Source organism: Calidris pugnax, unplaced genomic scaffold, assembly GCF_001431845.1.
Source record: "Calidris pugnax isolate Ruff unplaced genomic scaffold, ASM143184v1 scaffold25, whole genome shotgun sequence".
NCBI lineage: Eukaryota > Metazoa > Chordata > Aves > Charadriiformes > Scolopacidae > Calidris > Calidris pugnax.
The window spans coordinates 8,876,584-8,901,521 of record NW_015090805.1 but is presented as its reverse complement, the minus strand read 5'-3'; the positions used below and the strand labels follow the sequence as shown (position 1 = coordinate 8,901,521).

At 45.3% G+C, this 24,938-nt stretch overlaps 1 protein-coding gene across 1 annotated transcript in view; it reads right to left on the bottom strand.

Moving 5' to 3' along the window:
- The window catches only part of TIAM1 (T-cell lymphoma invasion and metastasis 1), a 123,753-nt gene that overhangs the window by 52,660 nt on the left and 46,155 nt on the right, over positions 1-24,938 (bottom strand). The window contains exons 3-9 of the mRNA XM_014938172.1: positions 18,219-18,666; positions 15,771-15,943; positions 11,414-11,638; positions 9,764-9,949; positions 7,174-7,320; positions 5,067-5,141; positions 3,870-4,040 (exon numbers count right to left, since the gene is read on the bottom strand). Coding sequence (XP_014793658.1) covers positions 3,870-4,040; positions 5,067-5,141; positions 7,174-7,320; positions 9,764-9,949; positions 11,414-11,638; positions 15,771-15,943; positions 18,219-18,666 — 1,425 coding nt within the window. The remainder of the gene's footprint in view (positions 1-3,869; positions 4,041-5,066; positions 5,142-7,173; positions 7,321-9,763; positions 9,950-11,413; positions 11,639-15,770; positions 15,944-18,218; positions 18,667-24,938) is intronic.

Here is a 24,938-nt window from a genome sequence, read left to right as displayed (position 1 = left end):
TGTGTCCTGCATTTCATGAAGCATCAGGCATGGCTGCTGGGCAAACGCCGGTCTGCCAGACCTGTGCTGTCATCGACTAAAGCCCAGGGTTGGGAGAGAGCCCCTGTCTGCAGCCAGGTACACAAATACGTTCTCCCCTTGCAGAGGAGACCCAAAGGGATGCTTTCCAGCCTGCCCCAGGCCAGCAGAAATCACCACCTGTGGCAGAGGGAGATGAATTGACCCAGTCTGGAGCCTCCAGCCGCTGGGTGCAGGCCAGGAGCTACCCTAGCTGCACTGGTGGGGCAGGTTGCCCATGCTCAGCCACCCCGGGCTCCCTGCAGGGTCGAGGACACCCCGACACCCCTCAGCAACACAGCCACCAGTTCAGAGCCACCTTGGGCAGGGAGAGGGTGCACTCAGGCATGATCACAACCTGCTCAGCAGCCTGCGCCCCGATAGCATCTCAAAAGAGCATCCTTCCCCACAGGCGGCAGCTTGATCTGCCATCCCAGTGGTCAATGACAGGGCTTCTGCCCACTTTGATATGGGGCACCCCATCAGGCATGGAGATGGCCACTGAGACATCTGTTTTCACACCGGTCTTTGCAGGGAGATTTGCCTAGGAGAAAATTGTATGTGCTGGCCATTTTAGAGAGTAGGAGGGAGCCAAACACAAGATGACCAATGCTGCACTGAAGCCACCAACTATGCCATATCGTCTAAAGAGGCCGATGGAAAAAATTCACATATATTTTGAGCCATTTATTTCTTCCAAGAAACGCCATCAGCAGGGTAGATGCCATTCATCCACTACATTGTAATCCCCTCCAAGACAGGCAATGAGAGTCATCATCATTAAAGCTTCGATGAAGCAGCACACCATTTAGTTAATTAACATTTGTATAGATGCAGAAAGGCTTTGTCTACTTCGAAATTTTACATGAAACTGTTTCAAATAGGGGCATGGTTTTCTACTGAAGTGAAAGGAGAAGGCTCTCTTAAAGTAGACATGGCCACTCTGCCCTAAAATCCACACATTAACATTTTTCTTTTTTTTTGTTGCTGCTGGTCTAGCTGCATCCATATGCGGGAAGGTGGGAGCAGAAACAGTGCAGCTTTAATGGTATTAATATCCTTTCGAGACCACCCAAAATACCCTTTAGCAGTCCAAATAAGCTTCTCGGTTTATTTATTTCTCTCCTAATAACTCTAGCTATGTCTGGGCTAAATTAAGCAGCTAACCCAATTTAAAGCACAACCCGACAGCTTAACCAACGTGCTCTTGAAGAAGAATTTACAGCCTGGAGTGTGATCCGATTCAACGGGCTCCACGTGGCACAGCGGGTCGGCACACAAGCCCAACTGTTCACCCATTTTGGCTCCCTTCTAGTTAAAGAGAAGGAGAGGCATTTTCTTTCAGCTTGGTAGGGGAGACCTTCATTAGGGCTGAAATGACAGCATCATGGAAACACGCTAGCCATCCCACCATGTTACTCAGGCCTCGCACTTGTGTGGCCCAGGCTTTTTCAGGAGGAAAACACCAGCACAAAATCAAAGCAAGCCCACAGAGCGTGAGGCTCAAGTAACTTCTCAGAGATGTTGAGCACACACCCAGAGATCTAAGGGAAATCTGCATCTTGCCCCTCACGCAGGTCTAGTTGAAAAATGCAAATTGTGAGAAAACCAGAACCTTTTTTGCTTCTTGCTTTTTATCCAGTTCAGTCAAAAGACTAAATGCCAGGTAGTCTTCTGTGCTTGATTTTTGGTGTTATTCTCTCCATACTGCCTCTGCCTAAATCCATATACAGCGTGTGTGTTTCTGCTCAATTTTAAGACGTACCGTTATGCAAACGTTAGTAATACACACACACACGTTCACACTGATCAGTATTATCCATAGGAAACAATTTAATGCATATACGCTGACTTTTCCTGACTTCCAAGTGATGTTATTAGTTAAATCTTAGGAGAAATCTTCGAGAAACCATTTTAAAATATGCTTTAAACTCTCCTCCCACCAATCTTGAATCATAAAAGTGTCACAAAGCAGCCTCCAAAACCTAACTCGCTAGATAATAACAAGCAGCAACGTTAGTATAAGAACACATTTTCTACAATGACTTGAGTGCACTTAATGTTCTCCAACAGAATAATCAGGCTCAGTTTAATAGCACAGACAGATTTAACCACATCTACAAACATGAAGAGGTTTATATGAAATGTAGATCTTGAAACGTTTACTATACCAGAACTTGACTGGTTCTCAGATGGCAGATGGCAAACTGATGTGAAATGATGTGGATCAGATATTAAAGGGGAAAAAATGAGCTGAATGCAAGAGACAGAAGAAAGAGATTGATTATTAAATGCTACAGAAAAAGAAGGCATCCATCAGTGTTTTCCAGACTGAAAACTCTTACAGAAAGGAAAGAAACAGATAATAGCTCTTCAAAAAACAAACACTCGCCCACCTCCCCTTCTCCTCATACACCACCACCCACAACAATCAAACACGCAGTAAGAGACCAGATTCTCAGCAGGTACCTACTGGAACCGGTGGAGCTACACCAATTTACCCCAGCTAAGGATTTGGCCCAGTGAGTTAATCACCTTTACCCAACGGAAAATATAAATCCTAAAAATAAATCATTACTAATAATGTGTCATCCAGCTTCCCTATTATGTCTCTCTCCAAAAATGTCATCTTTTCCTGAACACAATGAAGAGCTTTCACAAGCTGCAGCACTCTTTAATAGTGCACCTGGCAGAGAGACGACCACACTGTATAATTATTGCAAACAAATGCCTTTTTCTCACCTTCCCTCTCTTTGGAAGCACATGCAACATGTTCTAAAAGTCCCCAAAGTTAAGCTCTTAATAGTAATAAATGTTTTCTTTCTTCTGCTGTTGTTATTGTACAAAAGAGGACTCACTTTTCAGAACGGCACGTGACACGAGTTGGGTCTAGCTTGCAGTCAGCTGGTTAGCGGAAAACATACATTATGTTGCTGCCAGAACTGAAAGCTTGTATTTAATTTGTCAAAGCTTTCAACTTCTCTGCTGAGATGTAACTCTCTTTAATGGCCAAATGTCTCCGATGCCTCATCTTGAAAAGAAATCCAGGTGGCTTTTCTCCCACTCTCCCCCCCGGTGCAGATAAAAGCTTTCCTCTCCCTTCCCTCCTGCCACCTACACGAGGCGAGCCTGACTCCGCAATGTAGACAGCAAACACACGGGCACCTTCTCCTACTCCTGGTGCTGCTGTTTTCTCCTCCCCCGCGCCAGCCGGAGAGGGGGAAGCGGCAGGGGGAAGGAGGGAGGAATGGCACCTGGGAAACAGGAGGACCTGGCACCTGGGAACGGGTGAGATCAGCCCGCCCGCCTGGCGGAGGAGGGAAGGGGCCGTGGGAGGGCTTGGGAGAGGTGGGGGAAGCAGGGTGGTGGGGTGAGGACAGGAGAGTGAAAGGAAGAGGGCTGGGGGTCAGGATGTTGGGGGGCAGAGGGGAAAGGAGAAGGGCTGGTCTTCAGCTTGGTCTTCAGTAGAGGGGGAGTGCGTGGGTGGGTATGTGAGAGGTGGCAGCAGAGGCAGGGTGTGAAGGCACTTCAGAAGTTCATGCAAAGGCACGAGAGTGGAAAAGGCAAAAACTAGTCTGCCTTCCCCTCCCTACACCCATGCAAAGTTTAGCTCCAGCTGAAGGAATTTTTCTTGCGTAGTGCTTGCACGAAAAGTTCAGTGTAATTCACGTTTCTCTTCTAACATACAACTGATGGCCCAGCCCAGTGCAGTCTGAGCACTGGCATATGAGAAACTCACTACGAGGTTCAACTGAAAGGGCTGGGGGTTGTAGACACTTCACCTGGCTCCAGGGCACGCTCGCAGCCTTTACCTTGCAAATCATTTCCAGCACGTCTCGCGTGGTGTCCCCGGGACGGATGACTGTCAGAGCAGGCTGGTTGTTGGGCAGGCAGAACCAAGACGGCGTGAAATACTCGTGAACCCAAATATCACAGTCGGGATTGTGCTGGTGGACACTGCTCAGTGCCACTTCTTTTTCCCTCTAAATAGACAAAATCCATTATGACTCCACCAGCCAAACGCAATCTCCCTCTTCAACAATAACAAGTGTGAGGAACATATATATGCTGTATCAGAAAGCCCTCTTAGAGAGAAGATGTTTTATTCGTAAGCCCAGATTGAAGGCTTGTCCGGACAGGAAACTTTGCAGTTTTACCTGAGCAGTATAAAGTGTGCTTTCCCATGCCACCCACACAGTTACTCTGGTGCAATGCACTTTTCCTGGGATTTCAACCTATGGCTACTGGGAATGCTGGGAATGCTAGGAATGCACCAAAAAAAAAAAAAAAGTGATAAAAAGAGATTCAAAATTAAAACTTCTGAATAAAACTTCTGAATAAACCAACCCAAGGCCAAGAAAACAGTTGTAGATGCCATAGTTCCTATACCTCGAAATAGCAAATCTTAGCATTTATTTTGAATTTACTGTCTTTTATACATCCGAGTTGCACTCCAAGCTATAAATCCCCAGGAAGTGATGGAGCTGCAGAATGCCTATTTGCTGCAAGTGGGCTCCTGCAGCTAAACCCATATGCGCTACATGAAGAATGTGCCTCTTAGCACTGCCTTAATGCTGTTTTATAGCTGACTTTCTCTGGGGACAGAGAAAGCAGTTGTAATTGTTGCTGCAAACGCAGAAGCTCACAGAAGCGCATGGGAACAAAACACAGAAAGCCCTGTGCTTCATAGTTGTGCCAACTCTCAATTATGAAAACCCCATATGGCCATCACATCTTCCAGAACCAGCAGTGTCCAGGTCCTCCTGTGGGCAGCGGTGTGCAGTGCTAACACCCCTCTGGGTCTGGCACCTCCAGCTGCACTTAGGATGCCACACACAGCAAGCCCTTTTGACCGTGGGCAACCAGTTCAAACCCAAGCCCTACAGTGCACAGAGGGTCTTCTCCTCTCCCAGGGGCTCCACATCCCCTCTCACGTCCCAGAGTCAACACTGTATTTAGGCTGGCTGCAAATGTGGGGGAAAGGGGCAGCTGGAGAGCTGGTGTTTTACCTTGCCATCTGGGACTGTATCATCAAAGATTCCTTCGAGAGATTTCTTTACTGAATCAACTCCTTCACCAAACACCTGAGGAATAACAGAGTGACTCTGCTTTAAAACATGAACATGCCTCCGCGCCGTCTGCAGCACACACTAAGGGGAGAACAGTGTATTTAACATCTAGCATGGAAATCAAACTGAAAAATAGAAACATTAATCTCAGAACACAGAAAAGGAAAATTATCAGCCTGTTACAAGGGAAGGAAGGGCAAATGACAAACTGGTGATGGGGCACCATGCTCAAAGATTAGAGACCAGTTCTGCTTACTGGTGGAGCTGGACAAACTTTATTTCCTTTTGTGCTCAGTTTCCCCACCTGTGAAGTGGAGGAAATGAATGCTTCTCCCCCTCTGCTAAGGCTGAGAAGTCAGAAGACGGGCTCCGCTTCTGGCTGTTTTTGTAATAAAACAGCTTTCAAAAAGTACTTAGCAAACGTTCAAGTACCGCAAGTCAGCATAACCCTTCTCTAATGAAATAAGAGCTGGTAACCCAGCACGAGCCAGAGCCAAAATCAACAGGACTCCGTGCAGTAGGAATGGGAATATTTACAGGATCCACCCCAAATCAGCACAAGACTGCATCAGATGGGCAAACAGGGTTGTTACTGCAGCAGAAGCTTATAATTAAAACTGAAAAGTTAACTTTTATAGCTCCACATCAGCAGAGCTTTATGATCAAGTTGCTGGGTTTGGCTGTTAACTATTCTGTACCTAAAACGAAGCAGGGACCGACCAGGATGGGAGGAGGTCACTGCCCTTTACGGATTTATAGTTTAATGCTTCAAGTTGGCAAACTCAAGGAGGGGAAATGTGTTCAGGCATTATGTTTAGTTATTCTGCTACTTTTTGAAAAGTTTGCTTTTTCTTTCACTCTCTCCAGTGTGACTTCTCTTTAACCTGGAACAAAATCCCTTTTCACGGCTCTGAGTGAGGGGGGTAGGGGTGGGGGCAGGGAGAAGAAGTGTGAAGAATGCATTTATCCCCACTGGAAGGAAAAAAAAAAAGGTGAGTTTGAAGACACAGCATGGGCAGGATCCTAGCTCAGGACAAGCAATTGCCCTTTATTTGGGGAAAATAAGTACAAAGCAACAGGGACACTGCAGCACCAGTGCAATGAATTGGGAACACACTCATGGAGACATCTGCTGTTTCCCAGCAAAACCCTGAGCTTTTGTTCAGCTACTGTTAAATATTAGGTGAACTTTTAATGTCTCACTAAAAACAAGCTAAACAATTTTGCAGCACTCATCCTCTGCTAAACAAAACAAACACCCACTGCTGCTTTAACAGAAGGAAGAAGAAATCACAGGGCACAAAACAACACGTGTCCCAAGCCTTTCTCCCCTCAAAAAGTGAAAGAAGAGAAAGAAAAGCAAAGCCTACATTTCCTGCAATTAGATGAGGTATGGCTTTCAAAAACTGAAAGCTATAATTAGGGATGTTTGGAAAGAATAACAAGGACGCACCTTCCTACCACACTGAAACACGTTTTCTAAAGAAAGATCTGGGCAGTGACTGGGTACAAACATTTCAACTTTTGCTTTTTTAAAAATCTGAAGCAAAACAGGGACTGTCCCTTCTAAATGCAAAGTTTTTTCTTACTTTAGGAAGCTTTCCCCAAATTCGGCTACCTTTCAAGTATTCTACAAACTCATAATTTTACTTTAAAGAAACAAACAAGTCTGCCTTTTTTAATTCCTTCCAGAGCTGTACCTGTTTTACGCTGCTGCTTTGTTACTCCTCAGTTTAGGAAAAGCACCTCCAGCAAAAGCAGAAGCGGCAGAAATGCAACAACAGTAGAAATGCAACTAATTCAGCTACAGAAGGTGAGAATGCCAAACCTTGTTTGATAGGAGCTGCTGTGTACTTATCTATAATTACAGGCACTAATTTTTGAAGAGGATGTGGAATGAGATGACTATACGCCATGAAAGATTAAACAGGCAAGGTTGAGGTTGGATGTGTTAAGTGCTTGGTGCAAGTGACTCTTTGCATGAGCTGCATTTTGCACGCCAACAAATAAGCCTTGAAAATAATATCACAAACTTCCATCCACTTACCTGATTAATGCTTGGCCTGCCTTGCTTTTTCTTTGAGGTAGTATCCAGCCCCCAAAGAGAAGAAAACCTGCTTCTCCGTTTACTGGCAGATCTGGACATGGCCTGTGTCCTTCTCCTCACTCCAGACTCCCCTGTGCGAGCCGCCACCTGTCAACGCCACATGGTTTTAAAATCAAAAGTCACAGCATCCCACCACACCATGGTTTACATAATCTAACAAACAGTGGAATCTGGTTAAAAAGAAAAAGAAAAAAACGGCATGCTCACAACAGCAACAGTGGTGATACTGCCAGGTTGCTTCCTTCTCATTGCAATTTAACTCACTTCTCCCAATGTCAAACATCAAAAATTAAAATGGACAGCAGCCCCCTCCCCATTTTTTGGCATTTAATCTGAGATATTTTGAAGCAGCCAAATCATCACAGAGGAAAACCTTAGCATCAGTGAAGGGCTTGTTGTTTGTTTTTTTCCTAACAAGGTTTTAAAGCTGGACACATAAAACCCGAGATTTCCAAACTTATCTGCTGCTTCCGAAAAGCCCAGTGCTTTTTGCTCTTTCCTGTGGAAGCACTCTGTGCATCCTGGAACTGACTCAGAGCTGCTACAAGGCCAGATAAAGGCCTGCAAATAGGTCAAGGAATTTCAAACCTGCACTTCCTTAAAGATAGCAACATTTGAAGGAGTGAGCAAAGCACAAGAAGAAAAAAGTGAGCTGAAATGACTCTTTTGATTAGAGCAGTGCTAACTGCTTGGGTACTTGACAAATGTCCTGTGGCAACCCCTTTGGAGGGAAAAGGTATTTGCCTGTAGTGAGACCAAAGATTTGGAGAGAGCTTCCCAAATGAGGAAACTCTGGTAGAAATTAGTGCGATATTAGTCAGAGGTGAAGTGTTTAGACCAAAGTTTAAGCAGATTTCCCATGTGGAGGTGGCCTCAAGAGAGCCAGCTCCCCTCCTGCAAAAAAGGGAGTGGTAGGAGAGACTGCAGGTATGAATGGGAGTGCAAGGTGAAGCGAGACAGACAGACAGACAGACAGACCCACCCTGCCAACTTGGCTGTACACTTCCTGAAACACCTTTGTACTGGATTCCCACAGCCGAAACTAGCAAAATGTGACTGTCGTTTGGCAACCCCAGCGGGAACACCCAAATCTCTGAGTTATGCCCCAAGCTACAGAGCTGTGAAACTGGTTGTTTGGGTGCAGCAGATACAAAAGCCCGTATAAAGACAGGAGGAACAGAAGGCTGGCTTGTGTACCCGGGGAACTGCCTCTGGATGAGTAATGGTGATTCTCCTTGGGAGATGTGGAGAAATCAAGGAAAAGGAGAATTTAAACGTCTTTATTTCCACAGCCTGGACTTGTGAGACGTTTCTTAGCTGTACCTGGGACGTTTGTGCAGAGACACCAGGGAGACTCAGCACATCCTCTGACTGATGCACTGAGGAACAACTTCAGGAGAGCTAGGGATGCCACACTATCACCATGCAGCACCCAGCTCGAGTCTGAGACTCACTGCACCGTCTCCACGCTATTGAGGGCAAAGGAGGACACGAGAGTTTGCTTAAAGGAGAAGAAAGCACGTGTCTTTTCCAGCACAACATATTCAAAACATTTTTTTTTTTCACTTGGCTCTCAAGAGACACCAGCATGAAGAGGCAGACTGTTTTTCAGGCTAACACTCGGTGCTTTGCTAGATGCAAAAAAATAAGCATAAATGCAAATTACAGCCCGCCACTTAAAAAAAAATATAAATCCACCAGCAATTATCAGAATGATGACGCTAATCTTTTCATATATAAAAGAATAAAAACGCCCCTGACTGAATTACAGCTCTGGATTCAATTGAAGGGTACAGCTGACATCTACAAGACAACAGTGGAGCTCAGCTATTTCTGTGAAGCTCCAGGAGTCCAAGCCGAAACTACAGGAACTTGATTTAAATTCATCAAAACCCCACCACTTTGCAATATATTTCCCTGTATTTTTAAGAGCTGGGTTGTTGCATTATTTACATTTCAACAACCATTTTAAACATTATTTGCTACACCATAATAAGTAGAAGAGAAGAACATTTCCCCTCCCTTGCGAAGCATCAGGTGTTGATCGCTGGAGACCGGAAATTAGATTAATTGGCCAGTAGATTCATCCATATGGTAGAGGGCAAACCATGCCCAAGAAGACCGAGAAGGTCTAAGCCAACACGTGCTGAGGGCCTCGGAAAGACCCCCGTTGATTTCATTGGACTTTTGGATCAAGTGCATGTGCACGGACATTACAGATGAGTCTGCTCTTGTAGCAGGAAGATCTGTTTGTAGAAAGCATGTTTATAGTGCAGATCTGGAAATTCAAAATCACGTGTTTAGGAGAAACGTGATTCTTCCACTTCCATAAGGGCATGGCTTGCAAGCGTCTGCTTTTTAATCTATACCCAGGGCACACACCCCTTTCAGGAAGCAGAATACTCTGCACGCTAAGGCAAGGGCTCACCTCCAGACACAGACTGCTGTTTGTCAACCTGATCTCTGCATTGAACACCTGAACCCATTTGCAGGTTGGCAAAGATGACCCCTGGCCTCTGTTCAAACTTACCAGTGCATGAAACGACGAGACTGAAAAGATTCCAAGACGGCCCATCGCAACTTTTGTTGGACGGCTGGCAAAAGCAAGCAGTCTTTTAGGGTTTGGGAGCTCCCCTCCTTGGAGACTAGCCAAGTAACAGCGGTACCGAAATAGGTCCATCTGGAACTGTTCAAGATTTTGTTCCCAAACGAAGATCTGTGTACAGCAAAGATTCAAGAGTGAGACACACGAGAGGAAAAGGGGAGAGGAGGAAGAACAGAGTGGTAAGTACCTTGAGAAAATTCTACTGTTCCCAGTAATGCACCTCTTTCACCAATGCTGATCTCATTCAAGAAACTTTGATCCCCCTTCTTTCCCACTCTTTCCTACTCTCCCAAACCCAGAAAAGGATACAGATAATAAAACAGTTTTCATTAGATAGAAAACAACTTTTTTTTATGTTCATAGCAGAAGTCTTCTCCTGAGACAACCGCTCCTTTGATACAACGCTAATTAATAGGATTAAAATTCCATTTTTAATTTTCTTTGTGTTCCAGGATTCTCTTCTGAGCAGTCCCTTAAGAGGCTTCTTTCATGCATCAAGAGCATCTGAGAAACAAGAAGACCACAGCCCACCAAATTCCACATACTGAGCGCCCCAGATCAGCAGCCACAGCAGCAGCATTGCTGTAAGCATCAACAGAGCTCACCATACTTGAAAAAGTGTAGTACACTGGGGATAATTAATCTTATCAGCGGAAGAGCACTATAATCAGCCTATGTAAGGACTTATTTAAATAATTCAAATTGCTGATAGGAAACAGTTTCAAAGTGTTTAGAAAAGCTCAGTTACATAAAGAGAGAGACTGCTCTGTCCTCTCACTGTGATTGACAGCCTTTGAGTAGAGCCCTATCAACAGATGCGAGCATCTCTCCCCTCTCTCCCCACTTCTCACAGGTTTCCAGGGGGTACAAAATCTCTTTAGCTTAGTGCATTAGGGCCTCGCCGCTCCTTATGGTTTGTATTACAGGCATGTTTGGCAGCCGTGGTTAAGAGCTACAAACTAATGAAGCAGGAGCCATATGTTAGTTTCCTAAAATAAGATGCCGCTGCAGCAGAGGGAGAGACATCTGCTCTAGGCTCTCTGCTTCTTAAATGCAACTACATTGTCCACTTGAAGTCAAAAGGAGCGGTCCCAAAGGGCAGCCAGGGCTGCAGCCGTGAGGTCAAGGCAGACCCGTCACAACAAGCAGAAACCAGGGATGGCTTCTTCACTCCATCTGCCAGCAGAAGAACCAGCCTCTTGCACTCTTAAGACAACTGCAACCGCAGCATTTGTTGGTCAATGACCAGCTCTTCACTAAGGCATCCTGCTGCCGTGGCCTGGTAGCCTCTTCGCTCCCCTAAAGCCCTCATTCAGCCTCCAAGCGGCTAGCCAAATCCCTTGTGTGGAGGTCAGGAGAAGACAGCCCATGCTGTACCTTAGTGTATGTTGTTTGGAGGAACGGTGCAACCAGGGTAGCCAGCACAGCTCTCCCGCTAACACACATCTCACCTGCCCTGGGGAGCTCTGTCCGCACGCACACATGGTGTGGTGGGAGCAGACAGAGGTATTGCTAATCTGAAGAAGGCCTTAAATATTTGCTAAGGGCTTATTTCACATAAGTAAGTGAGATTACTTGATCCAGTATGGTCTTCTTCTTCTTCGAGTCTGTTACTGAGGACAGCTGCATTTCACCCATTTTCTTCATCTTTTCATCCATATCAATCTTCTGCTCCAGCTTTTTTATCTCTGTTTTCAGGAGCTTGACGGTGTCCTCTTTGTGATGCTGCCTTGCCACTGCGGTTGCACAAGCTGAATGGATTGCTGTGATCCAGTTCTCCAGTTCGGTCTGGCTAGAGGTCTGAAAAGAGGGAAAGAGAGGGAAAAGAAGTCAGGATCCTCTTTAAAATTGATTGGAGATTAACAGTGCAATTCCAAGGAGTTTCCTTTGCCTTTGATCTTAAGATTCAAAGCCTTAAATCCACTTACGAGAGAAGTAATAAAACCCCCATCATTCTTAAGCAGGCCATTTTTAACTCAGCACTAGGCATTCAGCACTTAGAATTACACCTATATCTGTGCTTTGCAGCTGTACAGTGTTTCCCAGCAAGGTCTCAGGAATTACTTTCCTTGTTCGGTGCAATGCTGCGATAATTTGTAGCTCAACACTTAATGATGTTTTCTAAACTCCTAGTTCTTTAAGACAGGGAATGTACCAGCCTCTTTGCTTTGCACAGCATGGAGAGTATTTTGGCATGCAACAGTTAGTAATAAATCAATGGTATAAAACATGACCGTGATACCTATGAGTAGTTTTATAATGATGCATACAAGCATCATTATGATGATAAACAGGCTTTCCACTTCTGAAAGTCTCAAAACACTCTGAAGTTCACCAGTGACCTCTGAAGAACACCTGTGATCATTAACGGCAGGATTATTGTAGTTTTTACAGCCCTAGTACTGTCCCTTCCCAAGCACGTGTGTGACAGTTCAGGAAAAGGGAACACTTCCCTTCCCTTGAAGTGTTCAGGGCCAGGTTGGATGAGGCTTTGAGCAACAAGTATCCCTGCTTATGGTAGAGAGGTTGGAGCTAGATGATCTTTAAGATCTTTATGATCTAGATCCCTTCCAACCCAAACCATTCCATGATTCCATGAGATATTAGGCCAGGGCATGGGACACCAGTACATTTTTCTGGAAAAGCACTATTCTGATTAGAGGCTTTTGACACAGAAAGAAGAATATTTCAAAGTGTTCCTTTTCCAGACTTCCAAAATAAAAAGTGAATCTTCTTAGCCTTCTTACTAAACTTCACTCCTTTTTACAGAAGGTTGCAAAACAAAATTTACAGCCAACTCAGGGTTGCACTGGACTTTCTCTGCGTGTCAGCCTTTAGCAGCAATCACACTGGTATTTGGCTCCTGGCTGAAAAAGTAGCAAGGTGCCAAGCCACCTTGTTCTAATTAAACTTTCTGATGATACCTGATCTATTAATAGGCAGCACAGTATGACTTCTCCAGTTGCTAGCATAGATGACGAAGGTCATCCTCACTGGCGGTCACAACTAACAGTAAAGGACACGGCTTACTGAAGCCAAGGAGAGACTCCTACAGAAGCCTGACTCTGGAAATTTCATATGCACAGGCTGGACTTCAGAGTGATGCTCCCAAAACTTCTGTGGTACTGCAGCAGGTGAAACACATGTGTCCCAGAATGACATCGCTTTCCTTAGCTCAAGTTAGAATTCCTAGGCAGAAGAAAGGGTCTACACCAGAAAGACTGATCTCTTAGACCAAATTTTCTTGTCTTCAGTTGGTACTATACAAAGCATAGTCCTTCAATTGGTCAGGCTTGCCTGCCTGGACAATAATATTAACAAGCTCTCATTCGTAGACGGGGGCTTACGATGTCGTATCACCACTGCTGAAGACATGTTGAGCCCCCCTTGCTGAGATATTTCTGCTGAAAACAGAGAAATTACTTGCAGAATGAGAGACACTTTGCCTACAGTAAGGTGGTGAAACCTAGCCCCCAGCAGGGAAGAGAGTAACACTGGACTTACAATGAGATGGTATGTTTTGTAAATTCCTAGCAAAATCGTAACAGCAACAGGTCATATTTTTATCTTAGTCAATTTTAAAATATTATCTGTACACCATTACATTTGGTTTTCTTCTTGGTTTCCTGGGGAGAAGGAGGGAAAAAAAGAATCTGGAATGGGTTTTAGGAGCTGAAGACTCTTCTGGTAGATGAGTAGGCAAGGGGAATCACTCCACTTCTCAACGGAAAGGATGACATAAACAAGCTGCAAACATCTGATACATAAGTATGTGGTGTCACAAGTTGCTCTGAGCTCCTGGAAAATGCATGTGACATCTGCAAGTAATGGATTTGTGTAGGCACAATAAGAACTGACTGAGCAAGGAATCATCGTGTAGGAGGAATGTGATGTCTCTAGGTGCAATGCAGTGGGAAGGCTTGTTACAAGATGTCCAATATCTGTACGCGTTACAAAGCAACCCTGTTTTTCTCCCCAAGTACACAGTCTCCACAGGACAGAAATAGTCTTCTGCAGGTCTGTGGTTTCTCCTCATCAAAACCACTACTACAGCTCTGTGTTATGTGTGGACGGATGTGTATGACACGAGCAGTTAAATAACACTGCTGAACAGCCAGCCCCGCACGCGCGTCGGCTGGTCCGAGCGCGGCAGAGCAAGCCCTACAGCGCAGTCACTCGCACATTAACTTCCACCACTGCCACTGGTCTCCTTCCCTTCAACCCACACCCATCCCTTCTCTCTCTTCTGCTTCACTAGCCATGCATGGCTTCTACGGCAGAAGGGACACAGGAAGGAAAAATTTCTGCAAGGCAATAGAAATGATTGGGTTTTATTCAAAAAGGCTCATTTTTCCTTTTTCCCACAAAGTTACATGAAAACCTACCCATGGCATAAAGACACAGGGCTTTTAATGAATAAGACCACGTTACCAAAAAAATAATGTACTGAATGAAACTTTTTCAGTATTTAGCATCCATTGGCATTAATTTAATGAGAATGAAGCTTTTTCCTTAGAAAACTGCATGGAAAAGATTCTAAAGCTCGTATCAGTAGATCAAGAGGAGATGAAGCTCCACAACCTTTCAAGCACATGCTGAGACCATAAGCACCATACTTACCTCCTGGATGAAGCTCTCCAGGTGGCATAATACATGTACCCTGCTCAGGAAATGCATGAAATAGAAAGGGGCAGTGCAGTATTACATTATGAGCTGAGGAAAAATCAGGCTCAGGTGGCAGAGAAGCTAGTCAGCAAAAAATAATTATTTTTTTTTAGTATGCAATCAGCTAGTCTCTTCAAAATGTAAGCCAGCACCATGTCCTTTGAATCAGTAAGCCTTTTTTTTGTATTTTGCACTAGTTTTAGAATCTACCCCTTTGTTTAGGACAGCTGCAAGGACCTACGAGACAGTGTAACGTTAAAGATTTCCTTTGGAGTACAGAGGAGTGATGAAGTGGGGGCACATCCTATCACAAAGTTGCTTCTGGTTTAAGAAGGCAAGAAGCTCTGAATACATTGTCACTGGACAGGGAAATAAATAAGGGATTCCTGCAGTGAAGAAAACTGAATCAAAAGTGGAGGAAATGGCACCACTTCAGCAAAGGCTGGCATTACAAAGAAAAGAGTGTCACACCTTGGTTAATGACAACTTGCACTAGGAAAGTGGAATGACAACCTAAAAATCACTCAGGGAAGCAGAAGTTACAAAAATACAGGAATCTTTTTCAGCAAAACACATCAACTGACATATGGTCTTTGATACAAGTACTGGATTCATTTTAAACATATCCTGTGAAATTCAGACATTTCTATTTGCTGGTTAAAAAAACCAAACATGCACTTCCAGTCTCCTCTTGGACAACAGCAAGATATTGACTAAGGTCTGTATGGACTAGGGGCAACTAGATTCTGCAGCGCCACTGGGAGAGCACCTGGAGGTCCAAGTACCCCCTTGCACTTCAAACTCCTCTTGGTCTTGTAAACCCCTTGAGCCTCTTGGCAAGGTCCTATCTTTGATACCTGTCTCTTACAAGACATAGATAGCATTACAGCACATTTAATGCACTGCTGTTCATGTCCTACATGGTAACTGACCTGGTTTTTGTGTTATAAGCATGGTGTCAAACCATGCAAAATTCCCAGTTTTTACAGGGATGTAAGAATATTTCTTAATGTTCCAACCATCTACACAGAGAGGGTCCAGTCAGTAAATAAAAGCAGCAGTGACAGTGATTCACTTGTAGTGGTAGGTCTCCTGAGTGGCATTTACCGAATATATCGTGTCCTTCCTCTAGCACTGCCAGAGGAAAATCCCAAACGTACTGGAGTCAGCAGGATTTTTCCATTGCTTTCAACCAGAGCTAAGATCTCCTCCTTGATCAAAGACAGAAAAAGAGAACAACTTCATAAAACCCTCAAACTGGACCAACCTGAAAGAGGAAAGCGTCCCCAAGGGAGTTGCTGAGACAGAAGACAAAGTCCTTCTTGGGGTGTTCAGGCACCGCTTGCACTATGCTGTTTTCCACCCAGACAGCATGCTTCGGGATGCTGTTGTGGTCAATGCCAGATCTGCCATCAGTCTCATAAAAAAACAACGTGCATCCTAAAAGAGAACATCCTATATTAGCGAGCAATACATTTAAACACAATGGCCGCTCTGTATCCACACAGCGCTAACACTTGGGACTATAAATCATGCATAAAACTGTCACAGGGATGAGAGAGGAATTGCCAGGGCCTGTTCAGGTTTCCAGCCCCACAGTGGAGAGCCCAGTTTTCAGCCTTAAAAGGTGGTGGCTTCCATGCGGTGGAGGCACACCATGAGCTGTATACTACATCAACCATGCCCCAGTGGGACATTTTGTTTGCCCGAGGATTGCTTAAACAGAGCCACAGACATGAGACAAGAAAGTCACGGGCAGTAAAACCCAGCTCTGGATGAGAAACATCATTATAAATCCCAAAGGGGGGTCTTCCATGGCCACCCCGTCCCACCAAGGGGACCAAAAGGAAGATGCAGGCCTGAGAGCGGGTGTCCCCTGGCAGTGCCGGAGCAGACAGGCCCCCAGGCAAACCTCCATGGCCCTGCCCCAGCCTCCTGCAGCTGCTAGCTTCAACAGTCCCTGCAAGGCAAAGATCAAGCCATTTAATTACTGGATGCAGATGAGGAACTGGAAGAAAAATGGGCTGGAATGAGCCATGCCTGCTGAAAGACTGGCATACAAAAAAAAACCCCCAACAAACAAACGAAAAGCATAAACCAGATCCTTATTCCATTATAACGTTTCAGCTCACAGTGATATGGACATTTTAAAAAAAAAAAAGCATGTTTTAGGTGGGGACAGCAACCAACCTGCTTGGGTTTACAAAATAATCTTTACAATACTCCTGGGGGAGTGCAAAAAAAGGGTCTCCCCCTCTCTCTCCCACCTTCCCACATTATCTACAGTTGTTTAAAACTGGCACATTGTTCCTCTGCCACTGAAGCAGCCATCTCCGTGCAAAGGGATGCCCTGTTACCCAGCCTCCCAGAGAACTATTTGCAGCCAAACAATAGCAGCTGTTAACTTCAAAGCCTCGCTTAAACACTAACATTATTAAGGCAGAGCAATCTAAGGAGCAAACACTCCACTTGAGTCAGAGCACTTTAAAATAACATTGCCTGCCTGCTCATCCTTCTCCTTTTTTCCTCCCCAGATGGCCCTTTGTTTGCCCGCTCCTCACAGCAAGACCTTCCTGCCACTTCACCCCCCTCCCGGGGAGATCAGGGCTCCCCCCTACCCCTGAGCATCCCCCCCTCTCCTCTTCCATTTCCCCAATCTCTCCAACCACCCCAAGGAGGACCTGGCACCTAACTTTGCAGTTGGTTTTAAAACAGTGCTGCAAATTAAAAATAATGATAATTTAAAAAGTACTCTAAAGAGGCAGAGTGTGGGGAGGACAGGGCTATAACCATACTGAGCGTTTTGGCAATCCCACCCACAGCAGGAGATGTGGATCTGCCTAAGGACAGCCACAGCAGAGGAGAGCGAGGCCAGTCCCAAACTCCTGCGAGTGCTTTACTGCTAATGCAACTGCATGAAGATTAATTAGAGGTCACTTTATGAGGTCAGCTCCTGAGTTTCGCTGCTCCGTTAACATCCCTGAACAGGGCTGGAGCATGCTCCTAGCAGGAACTGCAAAACTTCAGAGACAAAAGGGTCTGTGGCCTGTGGGGGCAGCCAAGGAGGATGGACAGGGCAGCCAGGTCCCAAGGGCTGCCCACCACATGATGGGTGACACAGCCTGAGCCAACATCTCCCAAGTCACAAGCCAGCCTCAATGACCAAACCGTGGCTTCCTGTCCACACCGTGGCTGTGCTGCAACCCGCTGGGTGTTTACACTCGTGAAGCACATCTAGGAGAAGGAGAGGCCCACGGCACTAAGTGCAAGAGTTGCAAGAGGAATGCAGGCAGAGACCAGAGACGGAGCCCCTCTTTGAACGCATGCTGGTGTCCATCACAAGCAAACTCCCACTGTCATGTGCCAGTGACTGCGCACAGGCAGTTTGTCAGCAAGCCATAGACATGCTTCTTAAAGGCAACACAGTGCTAGGAGAAGCCACCTTAGGTGGTGCCAGCGGGACTCAAAGCAGGGTACGAACCCCGCTTCAGTGCAGCACAGTCACGTGTTACACATGCCATGCTGCAAGCACATCAACAACCATCAAAGAAAACCCCCCTCTGAAAAACATCAGGACCACTTCCTCATACTTGATGTTAATTATACTGAAGTTCACAGCAGCTTTTGTTAAGAGTCTAGGCAGCAATTCATCTGCAGCAATACGCAACCCACAGGACATGGCAGACGCCCATCAGGATAAACCCTCGTTCTGTACCTTTCAGGGAAACCCAGTAGTGCTTCCACTTCCTGCGCGTGGCCGACTCCACTTTCTTGTTCTTTTTGTGCACCAGGAAGTTTTTCACTGCCAGAGCGCCAGCTTTCCGTACCGTGCCTTGGGCGGCCGTCAGGAGGATGTCGGACTGCCCGGGGGAGCTGAGGGTGCCGCTGCTCTGCTCGTCGCTGAGGGCAGAGCCGGCCTCCTCCAGGTTCTCGCTGTTGGTGGTGCTCATCTCCAGCTCCCGGCGGAAGTTCTCATACACCCCCTGGCGAAGCCCATCGCCCGTCGAGCTGCTCCCACTGTCGCTGCCGATGAAAGCCCGACTGGCCGTCGGGGAGTAGCTCGAGTTGGTGGCATTGGAGCGTCTAGAGAGGAGGTCGGTGTCAGTGGCTGCTCCCTCGATCCCACTGTCGGTGAACTCGCTCCCCTCTCCCGCGTTGACATCCTAGTTGCAAGAGAAACAGAGCATGAGATGAAGAGCCTGGGAGAGCCTGGCCTTCTGGAGACACCGACAGAACCCAAAACGCCCAGGTGACACCACATTTCTTCACACCCCCATTTTGTCTGGCATTGGAAATGCCTCCTCTCTTTTCCCTCCGAAGACAAACAACTGGTGGGGTAGGCAGAACTTCCAGCACAGTTGGAAGAAAGACCAGTCACACACACACAGTTTCAGGTGGTGCCTCTACAGCCTTAGCATTTTGGAATACAAGACGCAGCATCGTCTGTTTACATTAAGCTAAGTTAACAGTGCTAAAGGTTTTGCAAAAGGAGAACATATGGTAGCAAAAACTGGCAGTGTCAAGAAAAGCAGCAACCAACCTACGCATTTTGAAAAGAAAACATTGATATTGTACATTCACACCTACAGTTGAAGATACATTTTAGACATCTCAAGATTGCCATTTGCAAATTATATAACTAAAGAGATACCTTTTTTTTTTTCCTCCTAAAAAGTTAATTTATTTCTGTTTTGTGTCACTTCTACATCACAAACACTAATGATGGGCCAGAATCCCACGGTGACAGACCCTGCCAAAATAACACAACAACAGAAGACCCTTTCTGGTCCCAAGAACTTGCAGTTAAAGGATCAGAAGAGATAAGGATATGGATGGCTTGATCAAGACAGGAAACAACATGGCCAAATCCAGGTTTCAAAGGCTGAGTGGCTCAGCTTGCCCCCTGCAATAAGGCTAGTGCCCAAAGGGGGCTAACCTCTACCATCTCAGCACCCAAAGGCATCTGTGGCAATTTTTGAAGAAGGACAAATAAAGGCTAAGCCATGTAAGATGAGACGAGAGACAGCCAGGGAAGAAGAAGCAAAGAGGTGAGAAATATGGCCAAAACAACAGGAATTTCAGCCTCTACCTCTCCTGCAGGAGCAGCTGGCACTTGATTTACAAGTTTTTAAAAAGATAAGGAGACTCTGAGAAGAGGTGGCAGAATGCAGTATTTATTTTGAGAGAAAACAAGCTGCTAGGTGTTGGTTCAAGCACCAACTAGACTTCTACGCATCCAAGAGCAGCTCTGCGGAACCCGAGAAACCCTCTGCTGAGCCCTGTTTGAAACCTTCCTCCCGTGGAGCAAAAGCTGGATGAGGAAACCTTAGGGAGTGGGGAGGGGTGTTGCTGAATCTGACTAACTTTCAAGGCATTAATTTGTAACGGATGGGCTCGTTCTTTATAAACGCTACCCCTCAAGGGAGACTTGGAGTCCAGCTGGAAGAATAAGCGCTTCCTTCCCCGCTCAATGAGCACAGTTATCCTAGTCACTCTGGTTATTTAATGCAACACATAGTGACAGACAAGCTGTTCTGGACAGGCCAATATTCCTCTACTCCCACCGCATGCGAATGAGCTGAACAAGGCTTCCTGGAAGTGCAGTCATCTGCCCGTACAGAGCAGTTTTCTCAACCACACGCTTGGGTTTTTTTCCTGCTGTTCCAATACACTTGTTTTTTGGAAGCCAATTCTGTTCCCATTTCTTGCAGCACTGCAAAGGAGGGATATCTGGAGAGAGGAACCAGTGCTGCTCAGAGACCGATGTTTACAAAACACTGCCGCAAGCAAGTTCTTGCACTCCATCCCGAAAAGCTGGATGGTGCAACTTCTGATGACAGTCCTCCACCTGAGACCCCGTGTGTCAGGGAGCCAAGGACTGCCAACACAAGCCACATCGGCATAGAACCGGAGCGCCAAAGAACTGAACCGGTTCCCCCCTGTGCACTTGGAGAGTTATTCCCATGGGATGACTGGGGTTGGCACTTGTTTGCTGGGGCTTCTTCCTCCATAATTTTTTCAAAGGGAGAAAGTGTGTCACCCGTACAGCATAAACAACTCTGCATTCTGCAGTGAACATTATGTAACGCTGGCAACCGAAATTTGAGGGTTTGAGATTTTTATTTTAGGTTAATGATTTAATAAATATACAATCTGCCTCATAATTATTTTATCCATGCAATACAAAATGTATAGAGTCAATTCCAAAAATTTAGCTGGTGTAACTTTGAGGAAGCTTTTAACTAAAATTAGTCCGTTTGAAAAAATAAAGAGCTATTAAAACAGACCACCAACCTGAGGGAGACAGGATTTGTAATTTTGCCAGCCAAAGGGTATGCACAAAACTTTCTTAGTGCTTTTTAGCAGATAGATAGAGTATTTTTTCAAAAACAGAAGTGCTCCCATAGATGTCCAAGTGCAGTGCTGCAATGCAGGCTCTCAACGTTCCTTGTGTCTAGTGTTACACAGCCTTCTTCTTGTGTAACCTTGATGAGACACAGTATTAATTGCCTCAGTTTCCCCATCCATAAATGGGGATTATATTCAGTAACTTATACATGGGCATAACAGCTTACTACTTATATAAAATGAAAGGATGGAAAACTCAGAGTGAATGTTATATACGGTCATGAGTTAAAATTGTAGTACATTTTGCAAACATCTTTATAATCTTTGCCACAATGCAAGTGATAGGCTGGAGGGGTCAAAAGATCTTTTCAGCATAATGCTGCAGCCCTGCCCCTAATCTTCCTCTGCTCCCTGCACTCCCTTTTCCTCTCTTAAATATCCCGTATCAAAGACTTCTTACCAACCAATGCAAGTCCTTTAGTAGGAGGAGGGACTCAGCATACAAAGGTCAGAACGGTTCAAAACCTAAAGCCTGCTAATATTGTTCACGCTCATGAATTATGAAACGTAGCATTGAGTGAGCTTAGCACTTTCGGAAGTTTGCTGTATGAGAAGATTGGTCTGGGGTTAGTAGGGTTAAGAGAATTCATTGCACAGGTCTCTGACTTCTGAGTTCCTGCTGCAATGTCAGCTCATTCTCATCGGAGGCTATGAAAAGCTCTCAAGAAGCAGCCAGCATCTGCTCTGGCCGTCTCACAGTGCTATAATCCACACACTGAAGGGCATTCAATTAAGAGTTCAGCATAAAGTACAGAGGTTTAGTATTGTGCTTCTGCAGAAATGTGCTGAGGCCGAAGGGGTAACGCTCCCAAGCCAAGCAACAAACCATAGCAGGGTTTGATGAACACATCATTGGAGGCACAGAAATACCCCTGCAAATTTTCAAACGAGGATGCTGAAAATTAAGCATCCCAACCCATACCATGAGCACCATAGCTCTCTGCTGATGAGATCAATGTGGATACATAAGGCCTCTATCTTTGGTGTCCAGCTTCAAACTACCTACTGACATGGCTACCAGAGACTACTGCCCAGAAGCACAGCGAACATTGTGCAACCTTGATGAGACCTATTTAAAATTACTCACGTTTCCTGCTCAGGTTCTCAAAGAGCCCCACGGGCAACAGCAATGTCTCTCTCCTTCGAGGAAGACTCATTACCATCCCAGGTTTATGACGGGATGCACCACAGAGGCTTGCTAACAAAATAGGCATTTCACTCCTTGGAAGAAGGAGTTCCCGGGCAAAGACTCTCCAGGCCAAGAGTGAACTACAGACATGGCTCAGTCATCACCACTCTGACTTTTGCCTAGTGCCCCTGCAGCTCTCCACCAGGATGCTGATAGCACGTGCCATGCACATTGCAGGAGCTGGGAGACAGCTGAAGACTGCAGAATGCATGTTTCTGAAGCCCACAGTTTTGGACTTTGTACACACATTATAACAAATCACCAGCACATTACTCTGGACTCATAATTGCTATCAACAAGGGGCTCTGTTTTATCTCACTGCTAAAAACCCCAAAACTTTAATGTATCTCTGTGTAAGATTCAGGACACTGCACCTCACCAGAGATCTTACGTTTTATATTTTCAGGCTGGCAAACAGCTGTCTCCACACAGAGAAATATTTTTGTCCAGAAAGACCATCCCAGGAACCAAGTTCAAGACTGGAACTAAAATCTGTGCTACCCCGCTTAGGTTCCCACTGGTGTTTACCTAGCTCCAGGCCTGGGAGGACAAGAGGGCAAAGCAAGAGGGAGGTGGAAATCATTAAATTGGTCACACCAAATAGAAAGCATGTAGCAAAGAAAAGAAAGCGTATTTCCTCCAAGACAGAGAGATGGGGGAAGTCGTGGGAATAGTAGTTCTTGGCATTTTGAAACACAATAGGTCTTAGTCCACAGAGACAACAAACTGAATAAACTGGGGTTTGTCCTTTAGATTTAAGATTGCTCTGTAGAAAGCAGGGAGAAATTCGCATAAAGACCACTGGCTGAAGAGGGGAACTAAACAGGCTTTTGTGACTGTGCTGCACTGTGTGCCTTGATGACTTCCACCAGGATCTGGGACCCCTGCTGCTAAAGATGACAGAGGAGCAGCATCATTTCTTCCCCTGGCAGTGCTACCATATGGGTTGCAAATCCCCAGGGTTTACAAAAAGAATTTCAGCAGACAGTAATGGAGGGAAAGAGGATAGAAAAGTGGAATGCCCAACGCCAGAGGAGTACGCCACAGAGTGAGAAACCAGAGATGGACTGAAAGGTCCTGTTGTTACCAACAAGAACGCAGCGAGGCCCAGCGAGCAGGCCACGTGCCAGGACAGCTACAACAGCCCTAATAGCATTTGAACGTAATGAAGTGGAATTATCACAGCCCCATCAAACGCAGGGAACAATTTAAGTGATGAACCAATTGGGTAAAATATTAGTGAAAGTATTAGCAACCCACTTAAACATATGCTTTTGCCTCACATGAACACTGTGTTTCAAGCAAAGCAAGCCAGTGGGGAATAAAATTGTAATGCAAGCTACATCAAGCTAATGTACTTGCTGCTATAACTTTTGCATACTTACGTGATAGTTGTACCTCTGTATGTTCACTACAGCCACATTGCTTAAAAAATTCTCGCTAGATTTAGAAGATAGACACACAGAAAAAAACCTTTTGCTTTAGAAAAAATGTCTACCTTCAGCTAGCAAAAATGAGGCAAAATGTTTTGGGGCAGGTTCCAAGTGTCTTTGTCCCCTTGTTGAACATTTTTGGTTCTGGCCCCTGCTCGCAAGAGACCACTGGATGGGATAAGCCTTGCCCAGCTGTCCAGCCCATGAGTGGACACATTCAGATGGCTTGCAGTAACGATGCACTTACCAAACTTCCCACCAACAGCCCTGTTACAGAGACTACTAAAACAGCTCGGTGAATCACCTTCTCCTGCTTGATTGACAGCAGTGATTCATGGGCACTTCAGGCACATGGGATTGATTTAGTAGGAAAACTCTTACTTCCCTAATATAAGCGGTTCCTTATGTGGTTAATACTTCTTTCTAAATGAACCATTAGATTAAAAGTACTTGTTAGTAAAAAACGACTGAGTGGGCTTTTTTCTTGGAAGGGGCTCCCTCCAAGAGAATGCAAATCCTCTGTTCCCCATCCTGTTTAGCAACAGAGCAATAAGGAGTTCGCATTCAGCAACAGCCTGAAATTGCACATAACCTGTCTGGTTGCTAGTTAGGCAAGCACCACAGAATACATTTAAAATAGATGGGTAAGCAGCCTGGTGGTTTGCATGCTTTTATGTGCTTGGAGTCTCTTTGAAGCTCTTATGTAAAAAAAGATTGGCCTGATAAGTGTTTTTCTTTCTTTCCAGTACTGACTCTACCATCATTTGATGGTCAAGGTGGTCTGTTAAGGTACGACTTGCTCCAAATCAAAATGAAATCCTTTCCTTCAGAGTAACTTGAATACCTGGTAACGAAAGCATTAGAAGATTTATCTGTCTTGAAAAAAGTCAAAACATTCCAAGACGCAAAGATAAATCATAAATTGTAATTGAAACCTGAGTGGGAGAAATGGTTTTAAAGCTGCAATGGAGAAACACAAAAGCAACTCCATACAGTTTTGAAGACTGTTACAAAAGTACTGGATCATGTAGACATAACTCACTGTAAAGTCAGAGGGACTATAATAATGAAATGAAGGAGATCTGCTGTGGCAGCAATGAACAAAGCCTCTCAACCAGATGCTAGGATTCGATGCTAAAGAAAGTTCTGAAGATATCTACAGGCCTGTGTACAACAGGACAGTATTATATGAGAACTAGCCAGGATGCACCAGGCTGACAGCAGGCTTTGGAGAACTAAACTGACAGCCACAAACCAACACGGGCCAACTGCAGTTTTCTGTTGAATTGGTTGGGTCTTGTTTACACCTCCTCAGAGGGCTCCTGAGTCCAGCGAGGTACAGTTAGAAGCCAACTGCAATTTGTATGTGGATACCAGACTGAGATGCTGGGTTTGTTACCTTTGG